This window comes from Lepidothrix coronata, unplaced genomic scaffold, assembly GCF_001604755.1.
Source record: "Lepidothrix coronata isolate B3197 unplaced genomic scaffold, Lepidothrix_coronata-1.0 Scaffold10, whole genome shotgun sequence".
NCBI classification, from domain to species: domain Eukaryota; kingdom Metazoa; phylum Chordata; class Aves; order Passeriformes; family Pipridae; genus Lepidothrix; species Lepidothrix coronata.
In genome coordinates, this window is record NW_016690190.1 from 6,197,435 (window position 1) to 6,220,683 (window position 23,249).

General features: G+C 42.2%; 1 protein-coding gene across 2 annotated transcripts in view; it reads left to right on the forward strand.

Annotated features, from left to right (window-relative positions):
• The window catches only part of IPO8 (importin 8), a 48,599-nt gene extending 41,257 nt beyond the window's left edge, over nt 1-7,342 (forward strand). For both annotated transcript variants that reach the window (XM_017804807.1, XM_017804806.1), the window contains one exon: nt 651-7,342. In XM_017804807.1, coding sequence (XP_017660296.1) covers nt 651-748 — 98 coding nt within the window. In that variant the 3' untranslated portion in view covers nt 749-7,342. The remainder of the gene's footprint in view (nt 1-650) is intronic.
• The last annotated feature ends 15,907 nt before the right edge of the window (nt 7,343-23,249 follow it).

Sequence of the window (23,249 nt, forward strand, 5' to 3'; positions counted from 1 at the left end):
ATCTGATCTGTAACAACAAAGAGAATAGGCCTCTGTGCTAATTAACGTTTTCTAGGAAGCGTGAGTAGGATATTATGCTTACATTATTGCTTGCCTGGAAGTGTGTGTTATTCAGAGAGTACTGTTTTTTATACTGTTACTTCTAATTAATTGCCTTCTCATGCTGCTGTTTGAACAGGGTATGAACTAGTTTTGCACAATCTGACATTTGAAATGAAGAGCACATTAAGGTGATATCTAGCTGTCAGCCAGGCATTTGATGAAGATTGCTGTCGATTATAATTGTGTTTAACAGTTTTGTAACTTTTTAACTGCTAACATTGCTGTCAGTGTGAGGTTTTAGATGTGTAGAAAGCTTGCATCATGGAAAATAAATTCAGATTTAATCAAAAGGAATGCAGAACAGTGTAACATAGACTGATTCTGTAGAGGATTAATTTCTCAGCTCGGTTGTAGAGGTGTGCACATTTATGCATTTAGAGAAAATCCGAGTGTAATTTATTCCTGTCACTGCATTTAGGGAATGAAATTTGGACTCAACTGAGAGTTTTTTTTCCACAACTTTGCATTCTTAGCTGAGCTGTATTGTTTCTGGCAAAGGTGTTCTCTATAGACTATTTTTCATATTCTTTTTCTTGTTTGAATTCTAGAGACAAAGACAATAGAACAACAAAGTGGATACGCATTTGACAACAAAGGACTGATCACAGCATTAAACTTTGCTGGAAGTACTCCCGGTGGCAACTGAAGGATCAGCTACAAAGGTCAATGGGAATGGTCTCATCATTACATTTTCTTGAAATCATCGTGACTTCTGGGTGATAGGGGAGGGTAATTTAATGCTGCTGAAGGTTTTCTGGAAATTAGCAGTGTGCTTCCCCCACCAGAATGCTCTTTCTAACCAGCTACTGTAATGTACAAATTTTTGTGGTGTTTTTATAATTTGATGGACTGAAAGGAAATGTTTGTCCTCAAGGAACCTGAATGACTGGGAGGGGCCAGGCTGCATCTAATTGAGTTGCACTTCTCAGGTTTTTGCTGTGCAGAATTGATAGATTCATATGGATAACAGTGCCTTCTGTTGTACATGGATTGCCTGAACAAATGGATTTTGGAGTGCATTATAATTTTTTAAGTGTAAGGACATTTCTCAATACACTGTAAGCCTTGGTTCCATGTTTTCCAGTCACCTACTTTTTACTGCTTGGTTTAATTGTTCGTTGGTTGCACACACATTGCTGGATTCAGAATATTGCAGCATCTTCCCTATTTGGTGCAGACCAAATGTGTAGAGGGAGTTGCAAAGCATTCACTGGTTAAGTGGAAGGGTTGTAACAAAATTGCAGATTTTCCCTTGATGCAGGAGTCTTAAAGTATTTCTCTTAGCCATGAGTTCAGCTGGCTGGAGTTATGATGGCAGGCCTGGCAGGTGGCTGCCCTAAATCTACATCCATGTCACCTCCTGGCTGGACAAGTGGTGTGGCTCTCACATGTAGATGTTCTACATGACAGCTTCTTATTTTCACTATTATTGATGAATATTTGATTTTACTTTGGATTCTATAAACCTCTGTTATGATTTTATTCATTCATTACCATTCCATTGGTATTACGATGTGGTACAAAATATTTGCAATATTTTATTTATTTTGATAGAAGAAACACTTCAGACTTAAGCTTCAAACTTAATTCTTACTGCTACACTTCTGTGATTGTATTTCTGGTCTGCATTCCAGATGGCTGTTCTTGTCCCATGCTGAAATTTCTTCATCTGACAGATTTTTTCCCATATTTCAAAGACTGCTTCCACCAGTGGAGGTTTAGATTAGATATTAGAAAAAATTTCTTCTCTGAAGAAATGTCTGTGGTCAGACGTTGGAACAGGCTGCCCAGGGAAGTGTTGCAATCAACATCCCTGGAAGTGTTTAAACAACATGTGGATGTAGCACTTAGCGACATGGTTTAGCAGTGAACACGGCAGTGCTGGGTTGACAGTTGTACTTGATGATCTTAGAGGTCTTTTCCAACCTAAACAATTCTATATAACAAGGTGTTTGTGGATAAGTTCATTTAGTGAGAAAGTGATAGCAGTACTAATTTGAATAGGTGCCCCTCTTTTAGATCTATTGGGATCGAGGTGGTGTAGCAAAAATCAGTAGGGGTGCATTAGAATGTGAAGTTTGGATGGGATATAAAATGTTTTGACCAGATTTTGTTTCTATGTGTTAATTTCTTTATGACTTAAAAATATTTACCAGGCAATTTTAAACACATACTGATAATCGACTTCTTTATAGCAATGTCCCAAATGAAAAGTTAAAGTTCTTTCCATACCCCATCAAGTTTTTCACAACTACAGTAAATGTAGCCCTGAGCAGTGCTGAAGCTTTCATTTTTATATGTCAGAGTAATTCTGGTGGAGTCTGAGCACTCTATGCCTTGGCTTCTGGAAAAGACGAAGTGTCTTTGCCTGTTCCTTCTGGAATTTTCCTAGCCTGGCAGCTGTGGGGCAGAAGGTCCCCACTGCTTTCCTTTTTTCTGCTCCTTTGTGTCAGACTCGGATGCTTTTTCTGCTGCTGCTTCCTTATTTTTGTTTTTTTTCACCACATAGCAGCTGCAGAGCAAAGTTGACCTGGTTCATGTAGGTTTTTCGCTGGTGCTATTCAATTAATAGCAACAGTGAAAATTTCTCACTTTTAGTCCTGTTGTAAATATGGAAAACTGTGAGAATTCCAGGGTTTGTATTTCCAAAGGGGAACAGTCTGCTGAGCTGCATTGGACAGACTCTTTCAGCTCAAGCAGCAGAGGGCCAAGATTTCCTTTATTTTGAATGTCAGGCTATAAAAATTAGAGGTTATTTTTGCTAATTTAGGCCCAGGCTGCATGGTCTGAGACAATAAGTAGGAAAGCATTACATCCAGTGTGTTGGGGAGTTTCTCAGAAACCACAGAAGTTTTGAAATCCTTCAAAAATTTAATGGTTTTTGGAAGTTAAGGGCATTGACGACTTTTCTCTTACCTGTCAGTTGAAGTTAAGTATTAGGCAGGTAAACTATTTAAGCCCTTTGTTATTTTATTAAAAGAAACAAGATTTTTGAGTTGGCTTTTTTCCAAAGCCCGTTTGCCTTCTCTACACTGGCATGCAGAGTAGAAGAGGGATTTATTTTTCTTCTGCTAATGAGGTTGCTTGCACAGTCACAGGCTAATATTTAGGAGTTAATGTGTTCAAGGAAAAATCTGCTTTTGCACAGCATCATCTTCGTGTCACTCAGCTGAACTATGGCTGCTCCCTAGTTCTGCTTCTTGTGTACTTTTCAAATCAACTGCCAAGAAAATTTCATCCAGATGTTTCTTACAATGGGTTTAATCAGGAGCATGGAGTCGGGAATCTTTGTTGTCTCTTTTGCAGTGGGGTCAGAGATGTCTGAGGGGATGGCATGTAAAAAGGTTAAATGCCCTTCCCTTCCCAGGAGATTCATGAGCAAATGTTTCTGCTGGCAAAAGCAAATGTTAATTATTTTATTCCTTTTTTTGAAAAGGGTTTTCATCCAAAAAGATTTATTGGGCTCTAGCCTCCACTTTAACATATGGTTCTCTTTTAACATGATAAATATCCGTTTGTACATGATCATAAATAGGTAATGGATTTTAGGGGTTTCTTTCTGAGCTATGTCCAGCTTTGTACTACATTAAAGGGAGAGTTACACGAATGTGCATTACTGTCTCACTTTCAAGCCAAGGTAATCATGGAATATCAGATACCAGCATTGCCAATCAAGCATGATGTATTTGCCATTGAAAGAACAGAGAATCATGAATGTATTGTAAAATAAAACAAAGGCTGTGATAACTGGTGACCTACGTTGCCCCGAGCCCGTATTCCCAAACTATGAAGGTGACTCGTGTGGGCACCATGGTGGCTTTACACAGGAAATTAGCATTAAATGGGTGATAATCATAGCAAATGTTAACTTACAAAAGCTGCTTTTTCAGATAAAATTAATTGATCCTGGTTATTGAATTGCATATGCTGTTTTGTCACTCTTGAAAGGAAAATAAGAATCACCACATGTTTTGACTGCTTCTTTTTGCACTCTCTTTCAACATTGAAGTACTTGGCTTGCTTTCATTACAAAGCAGAATCTTTAATCACAAAGCTCTGGGAAGAGTGCAGAATATCAAGCTGAGAAAAAAGCTGAAAAATTCCAAACCTCAACAATCCCCCAAAACCCACATGTGCACACTCTGACTGAAATAAATATGCTTTGGGAGTGTAAGTCAAAATATGTAAAGAATGTAGCACAAAATGATATTGTGAGATTCTTTGCTTTAGGGGAAAAAAGCTGCCCATGGGGTGTCAGAGAGACATGAAATGAACTGCTTTAGGACATGCCCTTTGCCTGTGAAGTCATGGCAGTTTGTGACTCTGGATTCCATCATACATTGAAGAGGAGAGATGGTAGGACAATAGAGGATTTTTTTTTTTTCTTACTACAGAGCAAGAGTCTGAATTGAGACTTTTGTGGGCTGAAGGAATTGTGAACAACCTGAATGATTAACTGTCTTTCAGTTCCAGAATACTTTTCAGTCTTTTTCTTCCCTCCTTTCCTCCTGTTTGCTAACCACAATGTTATGGGATATTTCAGGGAGTATTCAAAATACCCGAAAAGATAAACCTTAAACAATTTTTATAAAATTTGTTGTTCTTGAAGCAATGCAACCTATCAATTGATTTCTATATATAGAACGAAGTCTCTCATTTGGCGTATGCAGATGATACAGAACTACAAAACCCCTTCACTTGTGCTTGTGGTTTGGGTGGGTGTGGAGAGGATGAACCTCTCTGTGATTTACTTCTTAATATGGGTCCTTTGAAATTCCCACACCTTAGACTGAAATTTTCTCAAAGGATAGGCAAAAATGCACTATGTAATGTAGCACCCAGTCCTTGTCTGAGATGTGCCGGTCAGTCTTGATAATGTTTGATGGTCTGGTGGTCAGTTCCTCAAGGATCTCCATCTCTGATTGAGGACATTCTTCAAGTCCAAGAGACTATGTTTGCAGGTGGACAGGAAATCATTTTTCCCTCACTGAAGCAAAGCCTACAGCAGGTGTGGCTATGAACTTCTTGATATTATGGGTGAAAGTAGCACCCTCTTCTCTCGGGTGTCAAATCTTACCAGGCAACTATTCCAGATACCAGAAAGTCTTAGTATAAAACTAGGTTGTATGAGCAGGCCAAGCTGCTTGCTTTTGACATCTCTTCCACTGCTACTGCTTTTGTAAAGCCAATCAAGCAAAACCAGTGTAAAATAAAGGAGAACTAAAGCAGTGCTTGGGCACTAGACAGGTAGAAACATTCCTGGCCTGTGAATCCAATCCCAATGCTTACTGCAGATACACTCAGATACTTTTCAAATACAACATGCAACATCTGTATGGATGTCAGTACCCTGACTGACAGCCATTAATGAGAGGTGAAGACTCTAATACAGTTTTTCTCTGGCAGAAATCAGCTGCATCCCTTTAAAAAGTCTGGGAACTACTTGTCCTGGCTGATGTGCAATCACTAATAGGAAACACTCAGTGAGTTTACAGTCTTTCTTAGAGATTATCAGCATACATCCTACTAAAGGGCTACTGAAAGTACCCCATGGCTAGGGAGCTGGTTGATTCCTTGACTAAAAGAGTTTTGGGGAACACCAATTTGGAGAGGATCTACAGGCACGTGTAATTGTGATGAATGTGGAAAGAATCCGTTTAAATTTAGGTGATGTGTTTATGTGAGCTCAGGTCTGCAATGTTCCCGGTGTTGCCTAGATCTTCTAGAGGAGTGTCCAAGAAGTTGGTCCCATGCCGTTCTCTGGGAAGAGGATGTGCTTGAGCAGCCCCAAATTTGGTGAGATGCTTTGAACTTGGGATCAGAAAGCGATTCTAGTCCGGATTTTTTCCCCTCTTCCACTGCTTTTATGAAACCAATCAAGCAAATCCAGTGTAAAATGAAGAACTAAAGCAGTGCTTGGGCCATAGACAGGTAGAAACTTTCCTGGCCAATGGATCTGATCCCAGTGCTCACTGCAGAAGTGCCTGTGAGTTTTGCGATTGGCTCTAATGGAGCCAGGCTTCTACCCAAGCAGTTTGCTGGGTCCTAGTGTTTGGATCACTGCTTATACCTTTGACTGGTAGTTGTCCATATCAAAAAAAATTAGGTGAAAGTGGTATATTAAGTCTAAGATTGCTTTTTATAGGCTGTATAGAGGTTCACAATTTGAAGTGCTTGGCTCTGTGTGTGGTGGGATAGGAGGTAACCTTTCAGATGCACTGATTTCTCCAGTGTGAATACAACAGTGTCAGCTCCACGCTTCACCTGAGAGAGTGTTGGTCAGGGGCTGCCTGCTGGACCATCTGGGATTATATTACAGGAAGTGAAATGCAAAAACTGAAAAAAAATTACTTGATGCTTAAAGCTGTTCAGCAACAAAAATGAGTGTTTGCTTGAAAATGAGATTTTAATGTTATTCTCAGGTATATTTTAATTTTCGTGTTTCATGCCCTTATGCAAAAATGCAAAATTATTACATGACATGGAGGCCTATTGATTTTTTTTCACAGGGACTGTTTACCATTGACAGTGTTCATCCAAGAATTGTTCCTCATTTTTAGGTATTTTCAACATGTTTGTTATTGAAGTTGCACATACCCATCTTTCACCACTTTTCATGCACAGAGATATTGCAAATGAACTTAACAAAAGGAAGACCAGTGCTTTGAAAAGAGAAGACTATGCATAAGCAGGTTATTTTTAGAAAACAGAAGAACTATGGCCTCTGAAGAAAATACAAACCAATAAATATTTATATGGAGATGCATGAGCTAAAGAAATTAATATAAGACAATATAAACAAGACACATTCTTTGATCACAGCTGTAGTGTTTATTTTTCATTGCCAAACAATGTGTGACACTTGCTTTTGGTTGCATGTGCTGTTGGTATTACGCTTAATGTAAATCACATGGAGTGTTTTGGGGCTCAGAAAGAGACCAAAGAGGCCATGCAGATTTCTTTTGATATTAAAAGCAAAGATATGAGCCCATGCCTGCAGTGACTAGAGGGAGCCTGCTATGTGCTACATTAGCAGATTGAATTGCAGGATCATCACCTTTGCAAGAAGCCTGAAATACTAAACTGTGGGTTGGCTTTGAGGGCAAGAATTGGCAAATGGAAAGCATGCATCGATGACAAGAAGAACCTCTTCCTAGCCTAAAGAATTCTGTACAGTGTTCTCTTAAGCTGTGCTGAATTTGCTTTAAAAATAGTAATAAATCTTATTGCTTAGGTCGAATGTTACATCTGTTGTGCATTTATCTGGGAGGAATAACATTTCTTTAAAAAATGTAACATGCCACCTACCAAGGAGCCAAATGTCCTTTTATAGCCTCTCTTCATACAGCCATAAAACCTATTTGCAAGAACACCCGGGAATTAATTTTAAACAAATGTGTGTGTTATGCAGAGTTAATATGTGCATTTGTGTAGCAGTGTTTTTGTTAATCTCTGACTTGTGAAGGCAACTGTTCATGTACACCCATTGCCTGTGAAAGAACATAGCTGATGTTTGCAGAACACTCAAATACAATTCTCAAAATACCAAACTAGTGAAGGTAGTCATCTTGCAGTCCTGAGAGAGGGGGGATTGCACCAGAGTTTGGGCCAGTCTTCTGTGCATGGAATTCGTAAAGAAGATACTTTTACCAAGCCTCCACAGGACAAGAGGGGAATCCAGCTGGAACTGCAAGCCTGGTGTCTGTATCAGTGGAGCGTTTCCCTGACGGTGAGTTGCTGAAGTAGCCTGTTTGCTAAACAGCACTGATTGATGATACTTACCCTTTTCTGCATGGGCCACTTCTGCGAATCCTCCACAGTCTCTCCAAAAGCAGTGGTTAGCTGTCCATGTTTTTTAACTCAGGAGGCTGAATCAGTGTGGTTTGCCCAAAGCCGTAGCAATGGGTTGCAGTTGGCATGAGAAATTAAAATTTTGGCTCTCTGTAAGTGCCTGGGAGCTTTGCTATTGGCTCTAATGGAGCTAAGATTTTACCCAAGCAATTTGCTAAGTCCTAGTATGGATCATTGCTAATACCTTCCAGAGAAGCTCTGCCAGAACATACTTAATTTATGAAATTGCTTAGTAACAGTGAGTTCCTCTATTGAGCTGCAATTTTAATCTGTCTAACAGTGACATGGTTTAATTGTATTTTGTGTGGGGTGCTTGGTGTGACGAGCTCTCCTGTAGAAAAAGTGGTTCTCAGCTGGGTGATGAATGACATCCCAATTGCTAATTCCTTTTGAGGCTTTGAGGTGAACCTGATGCCTTGGAAGCAGAACTCCAGGTGACCCACGGTATCATCTGTACCATGTATCAGGGTGTTGGGAAACCCCTCTGCAGGTATTAACGAACATGCTGATTTGGTTCTGAAGTTGTGATTGCCACTTTTAATGGGCTCTAAGGAGTAAATGGGTAAAAAATGGTGGCTCCTATGCCACCTCCTGTCCTCTGACAGTGTTCATCTTTCAGCTAGAATCACATTCTTAACCTGAATTCTAACTCCCAATCTCTTAAAATGGTAGTTTGTTTCATTTAGTCCCCAGCAAGGGTGAAATATGATCAGTGTTTGCTTTCTCTTATTACCACATATGTTAAATGAATAATTCAAATAATTTAATTACCTATTTGATTAAATTACTGGGATTTTAACCAATCCCATGCAGTTTCCTACTGAATTTATGTTTTTTTTTCTGGCAGAGCTCAAGTTACATGGTACTGTGTTGCACATGAGGAAAACTATCCATAGTCATATAAATGAGATTCAGAATAAAATATAGAGTACAGAAATGGCATATCAATATATGAATAATGGATGGTTTCCTTTTTTATTAAATATATTGGCCACCTGTCTCTCAGCACCCTGGAGAGCAGAATGTGCAACTGCAACAAATAAGGGTGCCTTAAGCAGTTTCTATTAAATATAAATAATCCATACTGCCCTTTTTTTCCACAACACACCTTGCCTTGCACCTGACTGCCATGACAGGTTGTGGTGCAAAGTGTGGCAATGGAGCCAAACAGCTGCTCCTTTGTGTGGGAATTTGACCACAGCCACGGGGCTGACATGGCCCTCAGCAGCACTTGTGGCTGTTCTCTGCAGGAGCTACTTCTTCATGGAGAAAGCAAACCCTGGGTCGTGTCTCCCCCCTGCCATAAGTGTCTTCCTGGAGGATGCAGGGGCTTAAACAAGACCCCAGCAAGAGTAATTGTAGAGCACTGCATTGCATCTGAATGTGCACTGAACTGAACGGGTTCTCACCATCCATTTCTATGAATAGACCACTCAGCGATGTGTCGGCATGAAGCGAGATTAAACACAGACATGGAGTCTAGTTCCTCAGTGTAACAAGGATCATAGCTGTTGAGTTCTGCCAAGCAAGAATCAACTTACTCAGGGTGAACAGCATGATTAGCTCTATTTATATTATTGTTTTGAAGAAAAGCTGACAGGCTGTCTGCACTGTTGTGATGGAATGGAAAAAAAAAACAGCCTGGCCAAGAAAGAGTCCATGCACAAGAAGTACCTCAAGCACTGATTTCACTGGTAGAACAAGCATGGAAATGGCTCCAAGGAAGTTACTACTCCTGGTTTTCATTTACAGAATATGTATCCCATTGCATTCTTGATCAAAAGGTTTACTGATTCCATGAAGATAGGAGTAAAGAAAAGAGGCTGCAAATACTCTCCCACAGGGCTCCTTTGATAGGTAAGTATGGCTGATTTTGGAGCTCAGTGCTGTCTGAGGCACCAGGCTGGAGACTCTAAAGGACTTTCCTGGCCGGTGGGTCTGTAAAGAAGAGAGAATTCTGCACAGTTCTGTGGTTCTGCCTCAGTTCTTGTGGTTGCTTCTTCCTGAGTGTTGTGAGGACACATTTGGTTGTTTCATGTATTTTCTAATACTGGGAGATGGATATTCTTCTAATAAAATACATGTACTGAAAAACCACTGCCACTGTATGGCTGAAGTAGCAGCTGTTTGTGTTTGCAAATCATGTCTGGCTGCCTGTCACAGAAGGAGTGCATGTGCTCATCTCTGTCTGCTCTGATTAGGCTGTTATCCTCTCACTTGGCTGTCTGTTCTGTAGCTTCAGGATGCACTGGTTTTCCAGGGCATCAGGATCTTGCCTTAGATCTTCAGCTTCTGCTTTTTGTAAACACAGAAATCTTGCTTAATGGTGATTCTGGGTTCCTCTGTCTTCCTCTCACGTGCCCCTCTTGGTGGTTTGTGACTGCGATCTGCTGAATTAGGAAGAAATGTGGAATGATGCCAGACTTCTCTGTTGATAGATATTCCCACAAAGCATGGATCATGAGATTCTCTTACTGTTTTTTTTCTTTCTTTAGATACAGTTTTGTGTAAAATATTTTCAGATAGATTTTGAGCAATTTTTTTTTCAGCATTTCAGGGTCAAATTACTGAATCAAGACCCAAATCCTGATACAAAATTCTGTAACTGTGCTGCAGGTTGGGGAAGACACAGAAAATGTGTGGCAAACACGTCCAAGATTAACTATGACAAGAAAAAGAGAGTATTGCTTTGTTTATAGACTGAATACTCAGTTTATAGCTTCATGGTGTTGCTCTGTTTCTAATTTTAGGAGAGGGGGAAATATTTAATTTGTTCTTACTTTTTATTTGGATATGGAGCTGTAGTTGACTTTTAACTGCATTTTACTTTTTGACAGTATTGCTGCAGGAAAATGTAGCACTGGCTACTTAATGTCAAGGGACACTTGCTAGTTTATTTTGTTGCCATCTTTGTGGCTTTCATCCGAGGTCACTTGTGTTATGGGACACCTGAGTCCAAGATTTATTCTGCTGCAGGAGATTGCCTAACAGGACGCTAGCAGTTCATAATTTAAAGAATTTCCAAAGCTATATTAAAGCACTGGGAAGGATTTCATCCTTCCTGAATGGTTTCCATTTCACGATATAACTTTGTGCAATAGCATTTTCTTACTGTTTTTTATAATATGCCCCTTTTGGTTGAAGAAAAATAGGGGGGAAAATTACCAACTATGGATATGACCTTTAAAGATACACAGGTGAGCACTAGGATGTGGAGTGCTAATAGGGAGATAAGGAAAAAAATAAGCACACTACCTGATTTTAAGCACCTAATTTAGATTAGGAGGCTTATCTTAGGTTTTTGTAGGAAAGTGTGGGATAGCCAGAGTTATGCTCCTAAGCCATCAGATGCTCTAAATCACCCTCTGGCAAAGCCTGCTTCCTTCTCACCTTAAAAAGCAGGCCCAGGGAACTGAACCATCCAGGTTGGGTGGGGAATTCTGCTAATATGAGTGCAGCAGCAGTGGGTTTATTTGAAGGGGAAAGAGAGACACTCAGGAGGATTATAACCTACGGTAATTAGAGAAGAAAAATCTCCATTTCTTGTTTGCTGATTGTGTGCAAGTGTATACTCACTTTTGCTGATGCTTGTGCATAAGAAAGATTCTGAAACGTGAGTAATTTGATGCATACTCTTTTTCTTGCTATGGTAAATTATAACCTTTCCTTGCCCAGAAGCTGAGCTGTAGCTCTTCTTCTGATTTAAAGTGTGTTATGTTGCCTTAATTGCACCATTTATTGTGACTTTTTGGTGCTTTTTATTTTCACTTTTTACTGTGGATGCTCTAACACAAGTAAATGATACTACAGCATTCAGGAAACTTGTTGGGGGGCATTTGAGTCAGCACTTCATCAGTGAGTGCTATGAAAGATAATCTATGAATGTCAAAGTTGTAAGACCTTGAAAAAAGGCCATTGGCAGGAAGAGCTTGGAAATCCTCTGAACGAAGCACCTAAAGGTATGTAAGATTCTGATTCTGAGTTACTGAATGTGTTGAGCCCCTGGGCATGTGGGGTCCAGATCCTGGGCTTTGTGGTGGCCATTAGCCTATCCTTTAGGATTATGGAAAATACTTAAGAAAGGAAACATATACCCCTTGGAGGAGTATGTTACAGAGCTGAATTTTCTAACAATTTCTATTACTATTCCTGCTTGAAAACTTAGAACCACCAAATAGTTTGCTTTAAAAGGGAGCATAGGAATTTCTAGTCAACCTGCTGCCCAAAGCATGGTCAGCTCAGAGATCAGAGAAGGTGCCTCAGGATTTTATCCAGTCAGTCTTGCAGCTCTTTCTGTAGGATGGGCAGGGGGAACTAAAGGGTAGCAGAATAGCTTGGCTGGCCTATGTGGGCAGACATGATTAGGAGGGCAGGTGTTTGACTCGTTCAAAATGTGGTAATGGCAATAATCTTGAATGAAGTGGCCCTGCTTCAAACAGAGGATAATTAGACTTAGCATTTGAAAGGAAATGAGCAGGAAAAGCAATAAGCATTAGGCATGAGTCCCACTACCATGCAGTTTCTAACTCTGGAAACTACAGCTTGCTTCAAGTAGTGTTGGCTTCAACTGCAAGGGTATGTCACTTCCTCAGAGCAGTCCAAAAGCTGAAGCATGAACTATAGAGTTCTGTGGTATCATGAACTTATGGAGTTGTGGTGGAAGGGAAGGTGCAAGGGAAGAACTTAAGTGAGAAACCAATCACTGTTTGGATTGCAAAGTGTCAGCAGGTGTCTGGTAGGTTCTGCTCGCTGAGGGAAGCAGGTGGCTTATTAATTCACAAGAGAAAAGAAGCATCTCACTGATGAAAGATCTAAGCATAGGAGAAACAGATGAATGGAGGGATCTCTGGAGGTTTCGAGGAGATGGGTTGTGACCCCCATGTTCTTAACCTTTTCCAAGGTGACAGAGCATATTGGTGAAGGAGAAAAGACTAGACAGGGAAATACTGGGTTTTGAGGGTTGTGAAATGCACCTGCAGTCATTTGCTTTGTGTTACTGTTGGGGAAAGTATAGGCACATTGCTGACCCTGCAGCTTTGCTCAAACATAGTATAGAACTGCACAACTGTGCCTTCCAGTCTCCAGCTTTGCTGTCAAACTTCAACTTCTTTGCAGTGATCCATCCATGAGAGATGCAGATATATACTGAATATATTTGTGTAATGTGTAGTTTGTATAATGTACTGTCTCTTTATACAAAGCCAGAAAGGAGAGGCCAGGCTGTGGGAAGGTCTAGATAGCAATATGGCACTGAGGAAAAAGGCACACGCAGGTATATGCAAGTTTAGGGAGAAGTTAGAAAGTTATGAATGCAGCTGCAGAGCCCATGTTTTCTCCAGTTTAGAACACATTTGTAGCTCTTTCCTAGATTCTTACTGTCGCTTGTGGGGAAAACATGTTCCCTGTGGTACCAAACCTAGGTCACCACTGCAGGGGCCAAAGCCTGCCATGTTTAGGTCCAGCTCTGCCCCTAGACCCCCGAGCTCAGCAGTTCCTCCAGTGGCTCCTCACGTGGAGGCTTTGCCTGCAATTCTTCTCCGAGGGACACGCCTGGGGGGCACTGCTTGGAGATGCCTGGCCTGGGCGCTGTGGTGGTGTTTAAGTCATCCGGCCAGCTGTGTGGCAGGGATGGAGGGAGGGAGGCAGGGATGGAGGGAGGCGGCTGCCCGCGGAGCTGGGACACGCGTGGGCAGGGCGGGCGCGGCCGCGCCGCTGTCCGCGGTGCTGACCGGGGAGCTGCTCCTGGCACGACTCGCGAGGCTTCTGCTTGGTCTTAAAAAGATTGGCTGCTTTATAATCTTTCTGTCTATAATATCTCTGTGTCGTTTCTCAAACGGCGTGGCCTGCTGGGACCCAGAGATTTTCACCATGGCAGGTAACTCTGAGTATCTCCAGCTAGAGCCACGTTTCCTATTTCCTTGCAGAAAGCTACTATTACTGAAATAGCTGTCTGCTAAGCTGAGCACAGTGGGGAGTCCTCAGGAAGATGATTCTTCTGAAAATGGCTGTGAAATTCTTCTGAAAATGGCTACACCAAAGCAAGGAGCAACTCTGCTTCTACCATCCCAGCACGTTAACTGACAGAGCTGCAAAACCTGAATCCTTAAGATCCTGACTGAGCTGATATAGCTGAGCTTCTGCATGCTCTTGATTACAATACTTGATTGCCTAGAACTGCTTACAGTACCTAAAAATATCTGATATATTCAAACTATCAACGACACATCCAGCACATAGTACTGGGTGCCACCCACTGGCTGGAAACACTTTTTTTCACCATGTACCTGACTTGCTGCAGGAGCCAGAAGGCAGGAGAGAGGCAGAGCTGATGCTGAAAGACTCTCCCTTCCTGCTTATCTAACGTGTTGAATTGGTTTGTGGTTCAAAGTTTTGTAGTCCTAACAGCTCTTTGTGAAATGTGATTATTTAAATTGGTATAATCTCTCTGGTGGTGTTAAAGAGCTGCTTTGAGTCCAGCAGTTCCTAGGAAAGCTGATAGCAAAAGACATTTCTATAGGTTTTATCACATACTTCTGTCACTGTGGTTTGGTCTACAGCAACCTTTGCGTCCATGAGAAGATCATGTTGGGCTCAGCTGTACCATTCTGTGGGTGACCAGCATTTAGAGATTTAACATTTTTAGAGTAAGATTTATTTTTCAGTTTGCTAATGTGTTCTTGGATCCCTCTGATAGGGTATGTATGGCAGGCTCGCAGAAAAAAACCTCAAAACCCACCATCACCTCAATTCCCTAGGCCAACTGAACATCCAAGGAAGGAGTATGTGAGAGGAGAAGATCTCTGATGCGTGATTTCTGATGCTGTAACTTTTATCAAGCATCCCTTTTGGCAACTCTCTGAAAAGCCCTTGTTAGTAGACTAAGACATTTTTTCCTCCTGCTCCTGCCTTTATCTTGTATTGGGCTCTGTTTCTATTTAATTCAGGGAATGACAGAATGCCTTTGTTCAGAGTGGCAAAACCTTGGTTGTAAGGGTCACAAAGTTTGTGATATCAAAGCCTTTCATATATAAGAGGTTTTTTTCTCTATGTGTTGTTCCTTTCACTCGCAGGAAGGAGACGAAGTTTCATCTACAACAATCTTACTGTCAACATAAGGGCTTGTCCTCGGGATTATTGTTAGCACGGGGCATTTTTGTGTTATGTGTTAGAATTCATGTGATTCTAGAAATCTCTGCTTCATTCTTCCCACATATTCAAATAATGACTGTACAAAGGAGGCCACTCCTCTTGCCTGTGCCAAGCAAGAACTCCTTTCTGCAATTAATGTACCACCACCCAATCTTTGCCTGCAGGACTATGTTCTGCATAGGGAGAGTCAACTATAGAGGAAAAGCTCCAAGAGTTGAGTACAACCATCTATAAACCTGTAACAAAATGCAAAAAGTGTTTCCCATTACAAGTCGTGCCTGGGGATGTGTGACGTGTATAATTTTTCATCCCATGATCTTCAAGAATGAGGTACATGTGATTTTTTTTTTTTTAATAGTTATCATGTTAGATAGATCAGGTCAGGCAGATCTTAGCTAGTCATCAAGATGATTTTTATTCTCTATGTCATCAACTTCTCAATTTGTCATTCCCAGAAGGGTAAATTTTTTTGTTAGATTTGATTGCATGAGGTGACAGGCACAGATTTATTTTCCCTCTTCTTTGCAGTATTCAAAGCTTAATTGATGGTGGTTGTAGGAAGATGCCTGATACCTTTAGATACCAAAACATTTAAATTAAGTGAAATAAGATTGTCAGGCCAGCATATTCTGTCAAGTGGAAGAGAGCTCCATTAAAACAGAGCGATGTCTGTTATGTCCCTGTTATGAAATACTAGTTTTCTGACCTGATCATTCATATGGAGATTTTAGAGAGAAACATGGAGTTGCTCTGTGAACTATCTGAACATACCACTCCTTTTTCAGAGTTATTCAGTGCCTAATTTCACTGGTCTCTGGTACAACTAGACCCTAGGGAAACATCTTATATGCTTTTTCTTTTCTGTAAAGCAGGAAATTGCCAATTTTGCATTAGCAAAGGAACGAGAGTTTGATGGAGCTCTCTATGCTCCACTGGGATTTATAGTTATGCTGTAAATTTGCCAATGGCTTCTGCTGCCCAACAGAATCCTCTCCCTAAGGCTGTGTGGCAAATGTTCTGATTTTGGAGAACACATCTAGGTAATGTCTCTGTTGTTAAAGAGGCAGTGGATTAGCTGTGGCAGCGTGTTTCATCCTAATGAACAAGGGCAAGACCCTGACCTATCTAATCTAGTTGGCCCTGCTTGGAGCAGGACATTGGATTAGATGACCTACAGAGTTCCTTTTCAGTTGAAATTATTCCATGATTCCCATAAAGCTGCCTGAGCATATAGCCAGAATCAAAGGTGCTTTGTGCAACCAGTGCTGGAGCCGTTGCTGCTGCAGCTGCTCTTGGGCAGAAGTTTGTCTCCAAGTGCTTCCTTCATTTTTCCTGAGAAGTGTGGAGGCATTCAAGAGATACATTTTTTTGGGACTGTGCTGTGGTGTGGTTGACTGTGCAGTCTGAACACTCCAGTGTGTGGCAGTCCTGACGTGCCTCTGCCTCCCTGCATCCCATGCTCGGTTTGATGCCTGGATGTGTCTGGATGGCTACTTTTCTGCAGTACTTACACTGAAAAAGAATCCATGCAGCCAGACAGAGCCCCTTTGGGCAGCTCTGGTATTCTGTGGAAGGCTCAGGAATCTCCAGGCATGAAAAGCTAAGGCCACCTGTCACCCCACCTAGTGATCCATTGCTCCTCAACTGTGAGTGGGTCATTCCCTGTGTTCCTCACAGGGTTGATGGTTGCACAAGCCAGCACCAACTGATCCTGAAGGCAGTCCTGGATCTTTACTGGAATGCAGATTTCACACGCTCCTTTCCACTGCTTCCAGACAAGGTATATCATGCAAGACTTTAACCTTTATTTTCTAAAAATTGTCCTTTTCAGTGCTGTGTGCCATGAAACATCCCTGTAAATGGGCAGGAACTGGAGGAACTGGAGTTCCTTTGAGTTATATGTAAACCAAGTTTGAGCGCAAACAGTGACATTTATAGAGGCAGGTGGCTTGTTGAATAGTATGCTCAACTACAAGCCATGATACTAAATGTCAGCCCGGGAATGCCATAAATCCCATCTAAAAAGTGCTCAGGTTGTTTTATGTTTCAACATGTTAGCCCCAAACTCCTGACATAAGAAAAGAATAAACAGTGTGGGTGGCATAATTGTTAATTTTTTATATCCCAAACATATGCTTTTAGCAATCAGGACCTCATAAATTTTCCCTCAATGCTTGTCAGTGTTGCTTTGGTTTCCAGCTAAGGGCTTTGAACTCTGCTGGCCCTTCTCCAGAGCTGTCATCTTGCCTGCACTGATGTCTGCAGTTTTGGGGGTCTAGCGAAAACGCTCCTGTGAAAAAAGCACAGCTTCTATTGGTGAAAGACAGAACTTGACAGGTAGGACTGAGACTTGTTCCCATTTTAAATGGGCCTTTCTTTACTAATAACCCTCTCCTTTGTACTCCCACCCCTGCCTCAAGCTATGGTTGTCCTACAGTTTGGTTCTTTTAGGTTTAGTGTTTTGCAGCCTGTACTGCTCCCATACTCATTTCTTCCACAAGTTTTCCACCTGATTGGGATTTGGAAGTCCTGCTCATCCCCTCAGCAGGATTCTGTGTGATCAGTGTCACCAAATTTCAAAGCTGTTTGCTTCAGAGGCCCATTCTGACCTGCAGATAATAATAATAATGGCCAGTCTTCGCGAGCGAAGATTTGGGAAAGGTCATTGACTCTTCGAGCCTGCGCAGTGGATTTTTTTTAGGTGAGACACAGTGTGCGCTGAACTGAGCCCACCCTTTAATCCTGAGGTTCATCTGCCGGGGCCGAGTGAAACTCGGACAGTGGCAGTGAGGGTCTCAGAACGTAGGTTTGATTAGAGTGACCTTCTCCTACTAACGAGCTCCATCTGCCCGGGGGGCCGGGAATCGAACCCGGGTCACAGCGGTGAGAGTCCTGCACCCTAACCACTAGACCACCAGAGGCCCCAGAAAAGCCTCTGCAAAGCCTGTGACTGCATCTGCTGGAGATGGGCTGCTGCAGGGCTTGCAGCAGGCAGTTCTTCTTCTCAAGGGAGAGGGTTTAAATTTGGTTTGATTTCATACAACTTTGTTGTTCATTTTGCCACATTTCTTTCTTTTTTTTTTTTTATTTTATATTTTTTTAAGCCTCACTGGTATTACCCATTATCCAAACCCTTTTGACTACTATTTCCTGGAGGCTGAGGTCTGATAGATCCTCAGCAGTGCTTCCACAAGTATCTCCTACAGCGTGACTTTTGCTTTGCTCTGTTCAGACCCTCGTGGCTGTTCTCACAACAGGGCCCCGAGCACAAAGCTGCTCAGAACTCACCCGAGGAGCCAGAACAGCAACATCCCCCTTTCCCCCAGCATGAGCTGATTTAGTGCTTCAGACTGGGATGTGAATGCCAACGTGTGAACATCTGCTGTCCATGTGGACTCTGCTGTGAGTAGCAGGTGCACACTGGGCTGATGCTCTGGCAGTGCCTGGTGGGGATGGTGTGGCCAGTCAGCCTTCCCCAGCCATTACAGGCCACAGGGTCACACACTGCTGGCTCCTGTCCCCCTAGCCAGATAAAACTTGGCCTGGGAAGGTTTCTACTTGCCTCACAGCAAGCACCCTTCCTTAGGGTTTTGGGAAATGGCTTTCCCTTACTGAAACTTCACAAATGCAGCACTTATTTGGGATGTTTCTGTGGGGCGGAAGTGGGATTTGGGATTGTTTGCACAACCCTAAACATGCTCCCTCTGAAGTCTTTTTCCCCCATTTTGCTGAAGTCAGATTTCACCTTGATAAGTCTAACCCTGTAGCAGACCCACCACAGGGATGTATGTCATCTTTATGGAGGAAGAAAAATTGCAGGAAGAATGATGTAGTGCTGCAGATTTTCAGTGTGGTAAGTTTAAAGTACTCGATCTACACCATTATAACTCTTCAAAATGATCTAAGAAAAACACCTCTGAAGCCTAAACTTTGCTTACTTCTCAAGTGCGAAGATTAACCTTTTGTAAAATCTTCATATTAAACCTAGCTGCAATTTGGCAGGAGTTTAGGGAGGAGAGAAGGAAATGGTCTGGAAAGATCATCATGATTTAAGAAGCTGTTCTTAAACAAAGTGGCCTCATTCTTTTATTTCTTTTTTATACAGCCTGTCTTTCAGAGAGCATTTTTTGGCTATCAAAGCACATTTATTTAGATCTTTCTTTTATGTGACTAAGACCTTGTCAACCAGTTCCTGGCTTTTAACTGCTTGATTCTGCAACCTTAATATTCTCTTAGCAGTGGTTTGTATATATTTCCTACACTTAGTCTTAGGAGCAAATTGAAAAAACCAGCTCTCCCACCATATGGAACCATATGTACCCTCACAGGAGTCAGCAAAATGGCTGAGCTGTTTGGACTATGTAGCAGAGACCTCCACTTGAGTTAAGAGCATGCAGCCAGAGCACTGAAGAGCTGTTTGCTCTGGCAGGGTGGTCTGCTGCCCACGACTGTCAGTGGCTGTGGCGAGTGGTCAGCAGCTCGTCTGCAAGAGTTGTGTTAAACATCAAGTTAAATGTAAGTTAAAGGTGGGACATCCTGTTTGAAAAACAGAGGGTGTGCTGTGGGTTTGCTACAGTGGGCTACAGGGTTTGGGAACCCCAGGTCTGTGTGGCCAACTGTGAGAAGAAGGTGGGTCACCTTTTTTCCTAGGGAGCTCTTCAGATGGCTGGGTGTTGTCACCAGGAGCGAGGTGCCAGAAGGAGAGGTGCCATCTGTGCACGCCGCTGGTGTGTCTTATGCCACAATGATCCCCTGCAGCAGAGAACTACAGAAAATCCTCGTTTGGTCCTTGGCCCTGCTTTAAATTGGTGGTGGGTTGTTGGACCTCTTAATTCCAGAGGCCTGATCCAGCCTAAATTTTACTGTTTCTTTGTTGTCTAAAGATTGCTCATGCACCAAGTACATAATTTTGTAGGATTTTCTGTACTTCCTTAGATGTGAGCAGCTGAAATTAATGTAGCTCTGCCTAAGCAAAGACAATAGTAGGGATTTTTTGGCAGTGCTAAGCAGGGCATCTCCAGTAGCTGTTCATAAAAAAAAGCCCCAATAAAAACCAAATCCAAAACCAAGACAAAAAACCCCACCGAAACAAACAAAACCCCACACAACCCCACAACCTTAACTTGTGTCATCTTTCTCATTCCCCTTTTCTGTCCTTCTCCAAAGTCTGCTGCTTGCCCGTATTACCCAACTGCTACTCTGTGGCCCTCTGAACCCAGCCAGCCTCTGTTGGCTGAAGCCTGCAGAGCAAACACAACGTGGTTGTGTCGCAGAACACTTGCAGCATTGATCAGCTCCTTGTAAATGGTGTTGTAAACACCCCCTGTGGGTCTGCTGCGTGCCTTGTGAGAGCACAGGGATCTCCCGTTGCGACGGAGCGCGCCCGTGCAGGCACTGAGGGCCTGGTGTGCAGTCAACAGCTGGGTGTGAACTGCTGGGTTTGGGCATGTCTCTCCTGGATTGTGGACAGATCTCCAAGGCAGCAGCACATCCACTCCAGGGATACTGCTTCCTTTCAGCGTTTTGAAGCCTTGCTTCAAAGCTTCAGAGCCTCTAAATAAGGCAGTTGGAGCCTTTCTTAATATTATCGATACACTGTGGTTTTCCCTCAATTCATCCACAAAATGGATGGGCTAATTTTCCTGGAACTGTCTGAAAAATATTTAGCCTGAGGCAAGCATATTAGAAGGAGAATTTCTGCTTGAACACTGAATGTTTGACAGTTGCAAGCAACTGAAAGTGAGGTCTTGTAAAAGGGAGTATGAGGCATATTTAACTATGTCATCTGTGCCAGGTGTCTGCCTGTACTAACTTTTCTGGTTGGATGCACAAGTAATATGTGCAAGTCCATAATATATCCTTTCCCTTAAGGATCCAGCTTTATTCTGGTAAAACTCATTAAAGTCTATGGAATTACAAGATCATAAATCTAATATAACATTGGAAAATCAGACCCTGTGGATGTGCTCTGTGTGTGGTATCAATCTATTTGCAGTGTATATATAAATAAGATTTGTGGTGAAATGAGAAAAACAAGCTGCTTGTATATCATCTAGGAATGAGCTCTATGCTGTGCTTAATATTTTCCAGAGACAAATGTGGTGACAGACTTATCAGAAACACTGGCTGAAATGAAGCTGTTGGTCCAAACATCCTCATCATCCTTTATCCTAAAGCCAAAGCAAAAAATGACACGTCCCAGTGGGTGTGGGCCATGGTAACATTACGTTTTATCATTATTATTATTATATTCAGATGTTGGTTGTGTTTACAATTACAGTGCTGGCAGACAGACTCTATTAGAACTGCCAAAGCTGATCATCTACCCCAAATCTGATCATATTACTGAGAACACAGTCTGCGATTTTACAGGGGCCAGAGACAAATTGACTCTTTCTTCCCCGCCAGCTCATCTTGCCGTATCTATTTCAGAGTGAGACACAACATCTATTTCATTGAGTCTCCACCACTTGCGTTGGATCCTTCTGGATGGTTGTCAGGCAGAGACCAAGCAAAGTGAGTGGCTTTGTGCTAGGGAAGGGAGCAACACACAGGTATCTTTATGGAATTGGCAGGTAAGTGAGTTTACTGCACGTGAAAGATGAACAAGGGCTTGTTTTCCCATTTTGACCCCTTTTTTTTTTTGGTAACAAAAGGAGTTTTGGAGGAGGGGAAATTCCTGACAAGCTAGTGTATGTAATTTCTCTGTGGTTATATTAGGCTGATTATTTTTCTGTCCCAGGGACAGTAAGCCAACAGCACTTTCATGGTGTACTTTTCATGCAAAGAGTGAAGTGGGCCTAGCAGCTAAACTGGGACAAAAGGTATCCTTCAGGCAGATCTAGCTGTCAGCACTTCAGTGAGTTTCCCCTACACAGACTTAATGGCTCACTGAGTGAAAATGAAGAAATGAGCAGGTTAGTTTGCCCTATGGAGAGAAAGAGAGATACTCTTTGGAAAGCAAGGTAGATATTCTGATTATATACAAGCAGAGCCAAGGAAGAAAGAAATGGCCACGTGCTAGAGGATTATTCTGAGAGGAAACACTATAGGGTAAGTAGTGGAGCAAAACTACTAGATTCTGACTCCAGCAGAAGGCCTGTTTTCTGCCTCTAGGAATGATTCCTTACAACTGAATATTAAAGACTCTCAAAAGTCAGCAGAAACCTTCTAGCTCCTGCTTATTAAATCTCTGGACAGGAGTTTATGGGGCTCTGTGACAGCAACATTCTCCTGTCCCACAAAATAGGGAGATTCCAAAGCCTCCCCCTTTACCTGACTGGGTAAGCAAGGGTGCTGGAGTTGGTTGGTCCAGCCCTAATTTAGGGAAGGGAATTTCCCATATCCCAGCTGGCTGCCAAAAACTGGGGCACTGAAATTGTCTGTAGCATCATCTCTTTTCTTTACTCTGGCAAGACCTCTTGCAAGTGGAGGTCCTCTAAGAGAAGGAATTTGTTTTGATGAAGATGAAACTTATGTTCATGTTTTTTCTTTGGTGGAAACTACTTGCAGACGTCCTGGGGTTTCAAGGAAACTGAAATTGCTTTTTTATTGGCAAAATTATTCATTGCATCCTACCCTGTATTGTGCAGTACTTCTGAAATAAGGAGCCTTGAAGAGGCGCTGTGGCTTCAGGCTCAGCAGGAAACAGTCTTAGGAGCAGGCAGCCAAAAACAGCTTCCTCTCACAGCAGAGAGATGCCATAGGAGATAAGAATCTGCTGAATCCTGAAATTAACAGGAGACAGATGTCAGGAATCTATTTCTTGCAGAGATGAGATCTACCTTGGATGAGTGCAAAGATCTTTTCACACATAGCTTGCAGAGTATCCCGGATTCCTGAGCACCACAGTTGGTTTTCCCTGCCATTTGTGGAGGCAAGGCTACCCAGTGGAGCTGATGCAGTTCTGCCAGTTCTTTCACAGCAACAAGACTGTGGGTCCAAAGTGCCTACTCTATTTTTAACTCAGGAAAAACTGTGATCTTGCTTTGGAAGTGGTGGGATTTTCCTGCCTTATTCAGCTCCACAGCCGTGAGAGCGTGAAGGCCTGGGAGGAGGAAGAGAGGAGGATAATCCAGAGCTGCTGCCCCTCAAGGTAATTTCTCGCTGCTCAGTCAAGCTGTCAACCTGCTCCTCTGGATGGGTGA